Genomic DNA, 16,003 nt, shown 5'->3' with positions numbered 1-16,003 from the left:
GAAGTGCAAGGGCCATTGACTCAAGTGTGGAAGGGATCTGTGTTCTGGTTCATGATACACTGCCAAATAATTGGTCATTAATTTTTTGGTCCTTGGTTTTCTTAGCTATGCCGTAAAAGGATTCAGCTGGATCTTACCTAAGATACCTTGTTGCTCCACCACTGCATGATTGAATTTATTAAATATAGTGCCAGCTGCCCTTGTTAGGTGGCCTTGAGAGCTGTTATGTAGAGGATTGCTGTAATGGCACAAGAGATGTATTTGGAAAAATCTAATCAGTGAATATTAAGACCATTCTACTTGTCAACTACTGTGCATGTTTTATGTCTTAACTTTCATATTAACCCTAGGAGGTAGTTTTTCTTTGTGTATTTTATAACTATATAAACTGAATCATAGACAACTGAAATAACTTTTCCTAAGTCACTAGGACCATTAGGTGGCAGAGGCATGATTCAAATGCTAGTCCGTTTGATTCCAAGTGCCTCTCAGCCCCCATCACTCTGCTTTAGTACTTAGTAGTGGGCAGCGTAGGAGAGTAGAACGGGCAAGGGCTTTGGAACCATCTAACTTCAGTTTGAATCACAGCCGTGCTACTGACCGTGTAATCTCTGGTGGATGACTTCTCTCAGTCTCAGCTTCTGTTTTCATATCTCAAGGTTAACACTGACCTAATGGTGATGATAAAAGGATAAAGTGAAATCACATGCAAGAATATGTTTTTGGATACATAGCAGGCATTTATTAATGGAAGCTGTTAACATTTTAATTGTTTACATATTCATCATCTATATGTTTCATCATAAAGTTTATTTTTTGGCACAATTGTTATGCATGATGCACTGCTGTAGGCGTATTGGTGGTTAAGTGAACTCTAGTATGTGAGAGTTTACAGTTAGATAACAAATACATAGAGTGGAACTTTTTAGGATAATTATTTTATACCCATTTTACAAGTTTGGAAATTAATGTCCCGAGGTAAGGTGGCTTTCTTGAGTAATAATCTACTGCATTTAACATTAGTTAATAATAGTAATTATTTACATGCCTTATGAATTAGATTACTTCTAGACAGTATACAGAATTGCCATGTACATCTCTGATTTATTTGGAAGAAAATGTGATAGCAAGGTTGTATTTCATGTAGACGAAGTGTCAGATGGAGAATACAATAGGAAGTACTACATTCCAAAAGATTAAAAAATCTTTCCTACTAGATTTTAATCACTCATTTTTTCTGAAATTTGTAGACTATTTAGTGATTTGCTTTCCTGTGTTAGCAGATGTCATCATACCCCTGAAATTCCACTATTGGTAATAATCAGGCTTCAGTATCTTTAAGAGTAAACCTCCTCTGGAAATTTAGAAATGCCATGGAAAACACTTCAGTGCCTAGAGATGTGTTTTGTTCCCTGTAGAAAATTTTTTGTTTGACACCTCTTATGTGGGAGTTACTTTTAACCTATATTTTTACTTTTGTATTTTAGAGCCCTACCTCATTCTTTTGACCTTTGTGTTAGAGACACCTCCAGCAATAGTAGAGTTGACCATTTTGAGTTAGCATCTGATTTGTTTTGAATTTATTGGTTTCTATGCATCAAATTCATTTATACTATTTTTACTTACAATATTTGGTATGACTTTAGATAGCTCAAAGGGTTATTTTATGCTTTCTGTTCCACTTCTGTCTATAAATTTTGCTTTCACAGCACAGTCAGCAAAACTAATGGGAACCATGCAGCCACTTTTCTCTTTAAGAAGATCATTTCTGACGTTTGTAGTTGGGCCAAACGTGATCCCCCCTCCCAGCACCTCAGAGCCATTGCAAGGTTTATCTGGAGAGGGACCACCCTGGCTTTCTCCTGCAAAATAAGATTTGGGCTTTCAGGTCACCAAGTGTTTGCTGCAGATTGGTTCTCATTAAAATAAACTCTGGACAGTGGTCCATGTTTTTATTATTGACCTTTGATTTTCTTGAGGTTGGAGAGGCATCCCTTTAGAATGACAGATTTTTTCTTGGAATTTCATTAATAGAATCTTACCTGTAATAATTATATAAAAAAGCAGTGATTAAAAAAAAGAGCAAGTTATTGGTTAAGAAAGCTGGATTATGTCCTTGATACTCCAGTGACATATGACATTTAGTTTTCTTAAACTAAAATTTAAGCCTCTCTCATTTCCTCACATCTTCATCTAGAATTTCATCCTCAACTAGAGTTGCTTCATATACAGGTCATGTGATAAATAGAAACTTAAGTGTATATCATTTGCATATATTGCGGTTATCCTATACTTACTGAGCACCTATTATATCCCTTGTATTGTGTCCATTCAATTCCTACGAAACCCCTAGAGGTGGCGATTGATAATTTTCCACTATTAAATTGAGGAAAGTTAAATTTCAGAGAGGTCGCATTATTTCCTCAAAATCACATTCTTAATAAGTAATAATATAGTTATTTCTGCTAATTGCTTGTCACATACTGGGCGATTTGCTAAATGCTTAATGTGGACCATCTTACTTAACCTTACAGTACTTTTATATTATTCTCGGTTCCCAAGTGAGGAAGCCAGCACTTTAGGTCTTACGTGACTTTGCTCAGGTCACCCAGCAGGTAAGAGGTGAATACCGGTTTAAAAATCAAGGAAAATTTCATTTCTGAGTTCACCCTCTTAACCATCAATATATTATTATATTGCTTTGTGACTGCTACAATGTGTAGAAGCTCTGAATTATATCTCAGGTCTCTTACTCTGGAACTTTTTCTGTGTGTGCGGTGGCCTTCACCCTGTAGTTAACCTGTGCCCTCTATATATTCCTCCTTAAAAAGAGTGTTAGAAAATAGACTCTAGGCCGGGCGTGGTGGCTTATGCCTGTAATCCCAGCACTTTTGGAGGCTGAAGCAGATGGATCACCTGAGGTCAGGAGTTTGAGACCAGCCTAGCCAACATGGCAAAACCCTCTCTCTACTAAAAATACAAAAATTAGCCAGGCATGGTGGTGTGTACCTGTAATCCCAGCTACTCAGGAGGCTGAGGCAGGAGAATTGCTTGAACCCAGGAGGCAGAGGTTGCAGTGAGCTGAGATCACACTGCAGCACTCTAGCCTGGGTGACAGAGCAAGGCTCTGTCTCAAAAAAAAAAAAAAAAAAAAAAAGAAAAAATGAACTCTAATGTATAATGTCGCATCTATGAAAAACACACTTTTGGTTTAATGTCCGGGAGCCAGTTCTGTCCTGTATTAAAGGTCATCTTTGGTATAAATGGTAGTTTGTGGGCTTCCTAGAGCCAATTGTTGGTTTTGTGTTATTTGAGAAACGTGATTCCCTGTCACGTGTCTGTTAGAACGCGGTGTTGCCTTAGCAGGCAACAGAGTTGATTATTAGGATAGGCCTTCCTGCTGTTTTCAAATCAGACTTCTGAGTTACTTACCAATTTTGAGATAAGCCTTAGTAGGAACATTTTTTTTTCTTTTATTTATTCTTTGATCTTCCTTGTAGGTTGGGATAATTCTTCACTATTCCACCCTTGCCACAGTCCTATGGGTAGGAGTGACGGCTCGAAATATCTACAAACAAGTCACTAAAAAAGCTAAAAGATGCCAGGATCCTGATGAACCACCACCTCCACCAAGACCAATGCTCAGGTATCTCATATCTTTGTTGTATTATCTTAAAGGTTAATTGTTTTGTTTGCTTTCATTGAAGCATAATCATAAATTATAACAAAATTGCTGAGTGAATTTTGGGAAGTAAAAGGACGGACTTGTACGCAGGACTGCCTGGTTTTGAAAATGGCTTAGGCATCCTTCCCGCTGCGAGTCCTCAGACAACTTCCGTACCCTCTCTGAGCCTTCCAAGATCATCTCAAAAGTGGGGCTGATTCTCCCATCCTCTAGTTGTGAGGAATAAATGAGTAAATGGGCAAATCACTTAAGAGGGGATTGGCCATATAATCGGCTCTATGAAACTGTCAGCTGTTTTTATTTCCTTGAGGTCTTATGTCATACCCAAGTATGTATCAGTTTAATTATTCTGTGCAAAGGACAAAAAGACTTGTATGTCTTTCCTATCCATTATAATATGAAAAATGGTAAATGGATTATCATGCTGGATGAATAAAATCTATCAGTGATGACCAAGCTTGTTGAATGCCTGATATGTCACTGGCCCTGGGCCAGGGATTTAGAGAAGACTTCCTTGCCCTTTGGGACTTTATAGTCTGCAGGAGGAGACAGGCGTGAGCACTGACTGCGCTGTGTGAGAAGCATAGTGGAGATGGGTTCTTTGAAAATGTAAAGAAGCCATTAATTTTGGGGGTGGGGAGTTGTTAGGAAATGCTGGACCACTGGCATGAGCTTTACTGTGATCAGGACAAAGTGTAAAAGTGAAGAGTGAGCTGAGGAAACCTTGAGGAATGCAGTTTGGCTGGAGCTTCAGATGTTTGGTGTCAAGTAGCAGGAATTCAGGATGAAAGCTGGCTTTGAGGCCTTTGTGGGTCCTATTTAAAATGTGGGCAACCACTGAAGATTTTTAACTAAGGGAGTGGCCTGACATGGTGTCATTTTAGAAGGATAGCTATGGCTCTAGTATGGAGTATAAATCAGAATTCCCAAGAATAAGGAATTCTGCTGAGGTTATTGAACAGTGTCAGGGAGAACAGAGAGGAGGACATAAGTTTGAGAGGCTTGAGGCAGTTCCTCTAGGATTGATGTCCAGCTGGATTTAAGAGTTGTGTGAGGGAGAGAAATTTGAAGATGGCTGCAAGTTGTCTATTCTAGCTAGCTAGCGTGCCTTGACAGAGGGTGTTTCCATCCACTGAGAAATAAGATAGGAAAAGCAGAAACGGCAGGTGGGCGGGGTAGACATGGAGAGGGGAAACGGGGTGGCAGGCTCATCAATACTTTCTTGTGGAATGTTTACATTTTTTAGAAGTCCAGGGCTCAGCAGAGAGGACAAGCTAGAGATTGTCTAGGAGGAGCAGGAGACATTTCCTTATGTGGTCATTGAAGCCATGATAATGAATAGGATCTCCCAGGGAGAAGTTAGTTAAGAAAAGAATGATACTTGGACCTTATTAATGTTTAATAGATGGGGCATGGAAAAAGTCACTGGATTTTTGGCTGCAGAAAGAGAACACCCGAGAACATGGAAGATTTGCGGGAGAGTGGTTCTGTGTTTGACAAGGAGCAGCAGGGGTGCTCTGTGGCCCCAGAGTTATGTTGTAGGATGAGATTTGACACCTCCCTCACTTCTATTAAGAGAAATGAGAGATGATGGTGTTTGGCTCAGAAACTTGGGAATCTTAACCTTAAGCAGCTGTTCATTCCTATAAGGTTCTGAGAAGAGAGATAAAGAGTTAAGGAAAAGGCAGCTGGTGCTTCAAACACCCTGTAGTCCCCAAATGACACACAAGTATCCTCTTTGCATTAGACAGCTCAAGCTCTGCCCTCTAGCCCTGCTTCCCCCATATCCTTGAGCTTAAGGAAGCCTGAGCAACACTGCTGCCTGCCTGGAGGGTGGGACACGAGATTTGCCCGTGAGACTCTTCTGACCCCAGAGAGGACATTTTTAGCATCATGGTGGTAAGTGGGTACAGCTGACAATAAGGTGATAAAGGCAAGGAAGTCGTGGTACCAGTGTTTGCAGAAGGAAGAGAGAAAAGTAGTGATAGTTCAAGGAAAGTTTTAGAAGATGGGGAAACTTGAATGAATATATATACACACATATATATGTGTATATATATACATATATGTGTGTATATATGTATATATACACACATATGTGTATATGTGTATATACACACATATGTGTGTATATATATGAGCAGTAGAGAAGCATGTATATATATATATAAGCAGTAGAGAAGCATGCTAGAAATAAGCAGTAGAGAAGATTTTAAAGATGCAAAATAGGGTTATTTGATAACAAGAATGGGGGTAGGGGGCGTTGAAAGAAGACAGAGAGGGTGATAGGACCCAAGATTAATTTTGGAAATAATGCTTTCTTTTCAGGTAAGAAGCAGATGTGAATTAGTATAGCAGGAAGAAGGGGAAGGTCACATATTATTGGCATCTTTCTAATCTGTGGAATAGAAGGCAGAGTTATAGTTTTATAGGGTAATTTTCAGCAGTACTAACATCATGTTAAAGGATTTTAGTAACTAGGTACGATAAAGAAACAATATATGGACAAATGTATCACAGATATTGCCTTTATCCACCCAGTGCAAGATTTGGGGCAATGTCTCAGGAAGGAGCAAACACAAAATTAAGATTCTGACTCACCCAGGATGGAAATTTCTTTTCAGAGAGATGAAGGAGCTCGGAGATGAGCACAGAGTTTTTCTTTGTAGGACCAGTCACTGCTCTGTTTCAATCAGTTTTATTGCACCATCATTTCCCTTGCTGTCCCCACCTCTCTTTGGAAAAGGGGTCAAGTAGGGCCTCTGCACTCTGTGAAGCTGCTGGGATCCAGATACCCTCCTTACCTCAATTTCAGTGGACTGGGGATGAGATACACAGCAGTGGGCAGTCCTGGGACATGCAGGCTGAGCTGAACATTAGTCAGTAATTACTATGTCATTACATTTTTTGTGTGAACTAAGGCATTTTTCAGTTCACCAGCTGAATCTAAAAGAAGCCAGTTCCTGCTAAAAAAAAAAAAAAAATTAAGCTGAAGTAAGCTGAAATCCTACCAGCAGGCGCAGAGTGTTGCTTTGCCTGTCCACAAGGTGGCAGAAGCTGATCAGCTTTCATCTACTGGGAAACTTACTAGACCTTGTGCTTTAAAACAAGAAATCTAAAAAACGAAACAAAAACACATTACTGCTAATAAATCAGCCTCCCGAACTTAACTCTCAGCTTATTATTGGAATAAAGATAATAATTAATCTTCAGGGAATGACTTTTGAAATACTGAGATATTATGAGAGACGCATGTTAAGAAATGGAATGATGAGTGGTTTTTCCTGATTCCTCCTTCTAGATTTTACCTGATTGGTGGTGGTATCCCCATCATTGTTTGCGGCATAACTGCAGCAGCGAACATTAAGAATTATGGCAGTCGGCCAAATGCACCCTAGTGAGTATTTTATATTCTCTGTGTACTTCACCCAGTTGTTTCTCTTTTAAGTATTTTCTAGGCATTACAGGTGATTGCAATTTCTTAAATAATTTGTTGAAACATATAGCATCGATCTGGTTTACCATTTTCTTTTCCAGTTGCTGGATGGCATGGGAACCCTCCTTGGGAGCCTTCTATGGGCCAGCCAGCTTCATCACTTTTGTAAACTGCATGTACTTTCTGAGCATATTTATTCAGTTGAAAAGACACCCTGAGCGCAAATATGAGCTTAAGGAGCCCACGGAGGAGCAACAGAGATTGGCAGCCAATGAAAATGGTGAAATAAATCATCAGGATTCAATGTCTTTGTCTCTGATTTCTACATCAGCCTTGGAAAATGAGCACACTTTTCATTCTCAGCTTTTGGGGGCCAGCCTTACTTTGCTCTTATATGTTGCACTGTGGATGTTTGGGGCTTTGGCTATTTCTTTGTATTACCCTTTGGACTTGGTTTTTAGCTTCGTTTTTGGAGCCACATGTTTAAGCTTCAGTGCATTCTTCATGGTCCACCATTGTGTTAATAGGGAGGATGTTAGACTTGCATGGATCATGACTTGCTGCCCAGGACGGAGCTCGTATTCAGTGCAAGTCAATGTCCAGCCCCCCAACTCTAGTGGGACAAATGGAGAGGCACCCAAGTGCCCCAATAGCAGTGCGGAGTCTTCATGCACAAACAAAAGTGCTTCAAGCTTCAAAAATTCCTCCCAGGGCTGCAAATTAACAAACTTGCAGGCGGCTGCAGCTCAGTGCCATGCCAATTCTTTACCTTTGAACTCCACCCCTCAGCTTGATAATAGTCTGACAGAACATTCGATGGACAATGATATTAAAATGCACGTGGCACCTTTAGAAGTTCAGTTTCGAACAAATGTGCACTCAAGCCGCCACCATAAAAACAGAAGTAAAGGACACCGGGCAAGCCGACTTACAGTCCTGAGAGAATATGCCTATGATGTCCCAACGAGCGTGGAAGGAAGCGTGCAGAACGGCTTACCTAAAAGCCGGCTGGGCAATAACGAAGGACACTCAAGGAGCCGAAGAGCTTATTTAGCCTACAGAGAGAGACAGTACAACCCACCCCAGCAAGACAGCAGCGATGCTTGTAGCACACTTCCCAAAAGCAGCAGAAATTTTGAAAAGCCAGTTTCAACCAGTAGTAAAAAAGATGCGTTAAGGAAGCCAGCTGTGGTTGAACTTGAAAATCAGCAGAAATCTTATGGCCTTAACTTGGCCATTCAGAATGGACCAATTAAAAGCAATGGGCAGGAGGGACCCTTGCTCGGTACCGATAGCACTGGCAATGTTAGGACTGGATTATGGAAACATGAAACTACTGTGTAACATTGCTGGGCTTCCTAGGCAGAAATTCATATAAACTGTGATATTCACATTCCTTGAAGCTATGAACATTTAAAAACTGATTACAGCCACCATAGGGATTCAAAAGAATTTGGAATAAACTTTGAAGTTTTGGATTTTACTTATTTTTATCCCCAAATTGTTGCTATTTTTTAGGATCTGAAATAAAATCTTTCTAAAACATTGTTTTAGTTGTCAAAGCACCAACAGGACATTTTGGGATGTGAAATGTAATTTCTTGGAATCTGTAATTTGTACTTAACATTTCAGGCTTGTATTTAATATAATAAATAGGTGTTTGTTATTGTGTCAATCTGTTATTTTTATATTTTACAATACAAGCATTTAGTTCTATTTTAATGAAATTAGTGGTTTGGGGTATGTTAATTACACATAAGTCAGTTATATATATATTGCATGGTTAAGTGTATTGATTTTGGCACATAAATCAAAGTGATTTTTGGGTTGCTGTATTTTATAAGTCTAGTTTTAAATGCTACCAGGTTTTAAAAGGATCTCTCAGGATGTTTTTTGAAAATGGAAATGCCTGAAAAACTTCTTACATTGCCTTACTTTTGCGTTATTCCTTGGATCCTAGTAATGCTATTTTCAACATGGCTGTGGCCTTTTCATTGCTTTATGTTCGAGCTTAAGTTTCTTACTCTTTTTGGTGCGGCCAGGTGGGGGTGATTGCTGCACGAAAATTATTCTTGAATGCAAATGAAGAGCTACCATTCAAGGTTCACATTCTTCAATATTGGCTCTTACGTTGACTTTTATTTTGTACTTAAACAGGTAAAGTTCCTTAGATTCATGCTGAAGTACTGATTAAATCCCATTCCAGAATTCTAAAAACAGCTCTGCCGCAAAAGTTCTCACTCACTGGTCTTCGCTACACTGCAGTCTAACTCATCTCCAGTCCTGAGTCTCGCTGTGGTTCTCAGTTCCCTCGTATGCAAGACAATGTCTGCAAAATTGACACAACTTTGATCTCTTTTCAGCGGAAGTCTAAAGGTTTGAATCAGATTGGATTCAAAAGTACATATTCAAGAAATGCTAAAAAGAATCAAGCCATTTAGCTTAATAAACTTCAAATTCTGAGAGCTTAACTGCTTACGTACAGAGAACAATTCTCTGAGCCATCCTGAGATTACCCATTCTAGTGTAAACGTTCACTTTTCACTGGGTTACTGCATTAGAAATGTTATTTTGCTTGACAATATTAAAACCGATAGTTCTACTTAATTAAGCCTTTTAGGTTTGAGTTTTAGAGACGTTATTTTATGGTGGGGGAAATAAAGCAGCCGGTGGATAGATTTGGATATAATTCCTGGTTTATGGTCTCCTGATAAATTGATATATTATGTTCAAGATGGTGTTTGGAAATGACAAAGATAAGCTAATAAGAAATGGAGTGAATAATTCTTATTTATCACTATTTTTTTGTTAGCTCAGTGTTTAACCTGTTTGACCTGCTGGTCAGCTGTACCTAGGGAGATAACTTTCTTGTTCTTCTTTTTCCTGCCTCTGCATAGGAAGTGAGGAATTTTCCTTCCTGGAAGATGTTGCCCATTCAGCAAGCATTTATTCATTTAAACATGCCTTATTTTAGGTAGCAGAACAGGTGCTGGCAGTAGGGAAGGACTGGAAAAGAAATCAAACACTTGGAAGAAGATGGAGATTCTGCTAAAAATGTTCAAGGGGATTTTGTTACTCATAGCGTGGAGAGTGATAAGCGATCACTTACTCATCCTTAGTATTTCAATTAGAGTTTTGATATTTGTATATAGGAAGTGAGTAATATGTTGTATTCCCTCCACCTTTGTCATTTAAGATTTATAGCTGAGATTCTCTATTTTTCATAGAATTGTAAACTGCTAACAGATGTTTCAGTTTTCTTAGAGATCAGCATGATCATTTTCCTAATTTAAAAAATTTGACAACTAAGATCCAAAGAATTTCTGGCTTGCTGGACATGCTGGCAGGTTATACCATGCCCACAGCTAGAACCATGTTTGCCAATGCTGAGGCCACCGTGCTTGGCAACACATTTCATTGCTTTTACAGTGTTTATTATCTATAAAATTGTATCAGACTTTATTCTTATCCTAGTTCTTTTAAGTTTTAGTTTCATAATAAGGTGTAGTTGGTTATATTCTGCTTAAGGAAACAGTTATGATTCTTTTATTTCATGACAGTTTTTTTGTTTTGTTTTGTTTTTAGAGTTGAGGTCTCACTCTGTTGCCCAGGCTGAAGTGCAGTGGGGATCATAGTTCACTGTAACCTCGAGCTCTTGGGGTCAAGCGATCCGCCCACCTCAGCCTCCTGAGTAGCTGGAACTACAGGAACAAGCCAGTAGCCCGGCTATTTTTCTTTTTATTTTTGTAGAGATGGGTCTCGCTGTGTTGCCCTGACTGGTCTCAAACTCCTGGCCTCAAGTGATTCTCCCACCCTTGCTTCCCAAAGTGTTGAGATTATAGATATGAGCCACTGAGCCCAGCCAAAAGTTATTTTCTTAATGTAAACATTATATCTACAGATTACATATATGATGTTATATACTAACCTGCTTTTTGGGTAACAATTAGAAACTAGATTTGTGTATGACTATTTTTGTGACTAGATTTATATACTAATGTAAATGTATATTAATATTTCAGGTCATTAATAGATGGCAACTGATTTTTAAATCTCAGGATATTTTGGATAAATTTAACAATGTAACTATATCTATGTTCAATATATTTATATTAGTAATATATACAGATGGCAACTTAGGTTTAGATGCTGATTGGAATCTATACATAGGTCTCATTATAGAGAAGCAACAATGTTAGAACAGACTTACATGTTTCAAGTATTGAGTTCAGAATGCCCAAACTAAAGTTGGTTGAGAACATACAAAATTAGGAAATAAAAACATTAACTGAAAACATCTGATACAGGAATTAAACTAAATCATCAAGGTAAGTGAGGCATACAACAGCAATCCAAAATTTAAAACAAATCTTAATTCTGTTTTTCTTTTTGGATTCCAGTAATCATTTAGTTATTTTAATATTGACTCCAGTGCTTTTATCTGAGAGGTGATTTGATTGTTTGTAATCACTTAATGATGTTTTCCAAACTTGAGTCATTCCATCACTTTTGCTAATTTTGTTATATTTTTCTTAACACTTGTATTAATGCTGTCACATGGATTATTGCTTATATTGAAATATAAGCAATAATTATATTTATTATAATATATTATTGAACATATTGAATATGTTTATATATATTATTGAATAATATATAATATTTAATATATTATGTTGAAATATAAGCAATAATAAATTCAAAATAAAATCAGTAGATTTATTTGTATAAACAAGGCAAACTCCTGAAGGAGAAACTTTTCATTGTTTGTATTCTGCCAGTGCTAAAAATGTGACTGCGTGTTGCTAGGTCTTAGACAAAGGTGAGATTGTAACCAATAAAATTCTGCGTTTTGTTTGTTTGTTTAGTTTTGGTATGAACTCTCTTGAATCCTTCTGACCTACTCAGATCATTTCACAGCCATGTCTTTTATTGGCCATTAGAAGCTCCTAAGCAGTGGTCGTAACTGGGCTGTGGGAGATATTGATTGATGAACATGTACAGTGTGTGTTAGCTTAGTTGTTGTAGGCTGATAAACATGGTCTTTCCACCTTTTTTGTAGACCCAGTCCAGCTTTGTATTATGTGAGGCCCCAGGCAGCCTTTTGATAAACCTTTTTTTTCAGCCTCCTTTCACTGGGGATGCCAGAGGCTTAGAAGTAGATACTGAATGTGAATTTACAGGACCATAGTATTAAGAAGCTTACATTTATAGAGTCATTGATGGAGGTGGACCACTACCTTCGAATGCTTAGAATTACTTCCTGGCCCAAATCTCACTAGACTTCTGTTCAACAAACTTGTTTCATGCTGCCTAAAACACATACTGACTTAATTGCATCATATTTACAAAATGGTAGGAGAAAAGAGAGTGTGTGTATGTACGTATATTTAATCCATTATTTGCTGCGGCCATCTGCTTTAAGAAGATACTGATGAAGACCTTTATCAGGTATTTTCAAAAAATTCAAAATGTTTTCAGAAGACTCTTCAGATGCATTCCAAAGAATCCAGCTAATCACATCTTCAATTTTGTAATCATTGTGTTCACCCTGTTTTGCAATATAATACTAATGAAGGCTTGTTTCTATGGATAAATTTTGATTGTTCTAATCAGGACCTATATTTGCAAGACATGATTGCTTGCAAAGCTGGATTTGGTCATGAGTACTGTGAAAGGAAATTGATCTCAGGACCCCCAATTCACTAAGCCAAAGGGAAAGGTCAAGCTGGAAACTGCATTGGGCAAACCTGACTCCCATTCTGTTCCTAAAATAAGATAGCTATGAAGATAAAAAAAAGCTACATACTTCCCTCACAATATGCCCACAAAGAAATTCCTTGTGGACTAAGGACAGACAGAACTCAAAGTCATCCCTCGGCTCATGTGAGACAAATGCATATCTGATTGCTTCCTTTGCCCTGTTGTTTCACTAAGCCAGACTAAGGCATAAGTGACTATAAATTGTGTATTCAATGAAAAGCTAATCAGAAATTCAAAAGAGTGCAATAGTTTGTCTCTTATCTACCTATGATCTGGAAGCCCCCTCCTGGCTTTCCAGACCAAGTTGTACCACCTTTTCAGACCAAACCAGTGTACATCTTACACATACTGATTGATGTTTCATATCTCCCTAAAGTGTAAAAATCCAAGCTGTACCCCTACCACCTTGGGCACGTGTCATCAGGACCTCCTGAGGCTGTGTTATGGGCACGTCCTTAACCTTGGCAAAATAAACTTTCTAAATTGACTGAGACTTGTCTCAGATATTTTGAGTTCACAGTGTTACCGGAAAGGGGTCCCGATCCAGACCCCAAGAGAGGGTTCTTGGATCTCGTGCAAGAAAGAATTCAGGGCAAGTCCACCGTGCAAAGTGAAAGCAACTTTATTAAGAAAGTAAATAAAAGAATTGGCTACTCCATAGAGCAGCCCTGAGGGCTGCTGGTGCCCATTTTTATGGTTATTTTTTGATGGTATGCTAAACAAGGGTGTATTATTGATGCCTCCCCTTTTTAGACCATATAGGGTAACTTCCTGACATTGCCGTGGCATTTGTAAACTTGTTATGGTGCTGGTGGGAGTGTAGCAGTGAGGACAACCAGAAGTCACTCTTATGGCCATTTTGGTTTTGGTGGATTTTGGCTGGCTCCTTTACTGCAAACTGTTTATCAGCAAGGTCTTTTTGACCTGTGTTTTGTGCTGACCTCCTGTCTCATCCTGTGACTTAGAATACCTTAACCGTCTGGGAATGCAGCCCAGTAGGTTTCAGCCTCATTTCACCCAGCTCCTATTTGAGTTGGAGTTGCTCTGGTTTACATGGCTCTGACATTTCCACCCTCCCTTTTATAACAGAACCCTTAATCCTAAGGGTTGCAGAGGGACAAAGATTCATCTTCTGTAACTTCTTCAGGCTGAATAGGAATGATGATATTCCTGCCTAACTGTTAGGGTCTCTCGTGTTCAGGGTAGACAGGAGCTCAATCAGAAAGCATCAGTATGGCGAGGGCCGTTTATGACTCGAGTTTCGACAAGAGGTGATATCTGGCAGATTAATAAGTGTTCAATTTAAAACATTGAGTAAGCTTGTCCTGTATTCCTACACGAAGAGTAGAACAGCAATATATTCCATAAAAGTAAAGCAAAATAAAGTTATTCCAAGTAAACTAAATTAGAAGGCTTTTTATAAACTGGGCAACTGTTGGAACTAAGCTGGTATGGGGTTGTTAGCTTGTTGTAATGTGCCCAGAATTAGAATACTAATCCAGATTTTTATATTACCCATCCCTCTTGTTTCTTCTGAGCAGCAGTCAGAGATCACTGGTTGGTTCACAGGAATAAGCAGGATTAGCCTAAATTGCAGAAACAAAACAACAGATGAGACTAGAATTTAATAACAAGTTTACCATAGTTCTTGAAACATACTATTTCTCTCTCCAATTTCCTATTTTTACTAAAGACAAATTATGGTAAGACTGATTTGCTTTATTATAATTGGCCTGATTATTTGTATAAAGTACAGCAAGAATAATTATTTTTCACATAGGCTTTTTAATTGGCTTTAAAGGAACTCTGTTTCATAAGGAATCTCAGGTAAGACTTTTAAAGCTGAGCCCCTCGATGAGTTTATATCCTCAAATACCTTTAAGTTAGGTAAATTCCTTTCTTTTTGAGGTCCCAAGATAACTTTGGGCTCCTAGGCCTGTGAGAAATAGACATTCTTTACCATAGTTCAGAAACCCTATACAGGGACTGTAAAGGCAAGGTATGAGGCCAGTTCCCCAGAGGGCTTTTATTGGCTCTACAAGTCAGGTCTGATTCCTTAAAGGAAAACACACCATTCCAGTTGAAGCCTTGGTAAAATAACCAATTTCTCCAGTTGTGTCTCGTTACAAAAGAAAACAGATTGTTATTGCACTTATGCAAATAACTAGCCATAAATTAAGAATTCTCACAGTTTCCAAATTTTGTAGAAATCAGGTAGAGAGAAATATGTTCCAAATTTTGTTCACAGGAGGATATTTTACTCAATTGCTAAAAGCTGTAAATAGCTCGAAAGAAAAGTATTCTTAACTCTGAAAAGCAAAACAAAGGTTCAGCAGCATTTTAAGCAAAGTTAAAAAGATTACACTTCTTCAGTTTAGTCCATGTAGTTAACTTCTATTTGATAGTTATGAACATTTCAGCTCTCTGTGAGAGTTCTGAAAGCTTTTTCCTTTATTCTGATGTCACAATCTACAAAGTTATCAGAAAAACCTGCATTTAAGAACACCTGCTAGAGTTCTATAGTTGATTATAAACCACCTTCTAAAGAGATTGAAACACAACAATTGTCTGTGAACGATTCTGGAAGTGTTAGGACAGCCACTATTAAAGCCACAGTTGATAAGGAAATTTGGTTACTTCTGTGACACACAAAATTTTACATAACAATTATTAACCCGTTAAACCATATTAGAATTACAGGAGTTTCCCATAACTTTGGAACATATACCAATAACACATTTATGTAACTATAGTCCGAAGAAAGCAAAGCACTATTTCACATTTGATAATGCTTCCTGTATGATTTTTATACCAAATAAGCCAAATTTTACCTTTACATTAACGTACTATTAATTTGAAACCCAAGTTTTAATAAAATCATATGGACTTGTTTACCCAATTTTAATGTTTAACTGTAAGATAAGATTCTTATAAAACTTTTATAACTCTTTATTTTTGTGAAAGAGCAGATTAGTGCTCTAAGAAAAACCTGTGGTGCTTTTATTCCAATGTTTAATTTTTGGAAAAACTAAATAATACCCCTTTAACTTTAGCCAATATGTTTGCACACAGAATCTCTCACAATTAATTTTTTCAAACCTTCCACAACTGTTCAAACC

At 38.0% G+C, this 16,003-nt stretch overlaps 1 protein-coding gene across 2 annotated transcripts in view; it reads left to right on the top strand.

Annotated features, from left to right (window-relative positions):
- The window catches only part of ADGRA3 (adhesion G protein-coupled receptor A3), a 127,960-nt gene extending 119,164 nt beyond the window's left edge, over positions 1–8,796 (top strand). For both annotated transcript variants that reach the window (XM_054485098.1, XM_054485100.2), the window contains 3 exons: positions 3,501–3,646; positions 6,987–7,082; positions 7,223–8,796. In XM_054485098.1, coding sequence (XP_054341073.1) covers positions 3,501–3,646; positions 6,987–7,082; positions 7,223–8,465 — 1,485 coding nt within the window. In that variant the 3' untranslated portion in view covers positions 8,466–8,796. The remainder of the gene's footprint in view (positions 1–3,500; positions 3,647–6,986; positions 7,083–7,222) is intronic.
- The last annotated feature ends 7,207 nt before the right edge of the window (positions 8,797–16,003 follow it).

The sequence above is a fragment of the Pongo pygmaeus genome, chromosome 3, assembly GCF_028885625.2.
Source record: "Pongo pygmaeus isolate AG05252 chromosome 3, NHGRI_mPonPyg2-v2.0_pri, whole genome shotgun sequence".
Lineage (NCBI taxonomy): Eukaryota > Metazoa > Chordata > Mammalia > Primates > Hominidae > Pongo > Pongo pygmaeus.
The sequence above is the reverse complement of the archived record's forward strand: the minus strand, read 5'-3'. Positions and strand labels throughout refer to the sequence as shown.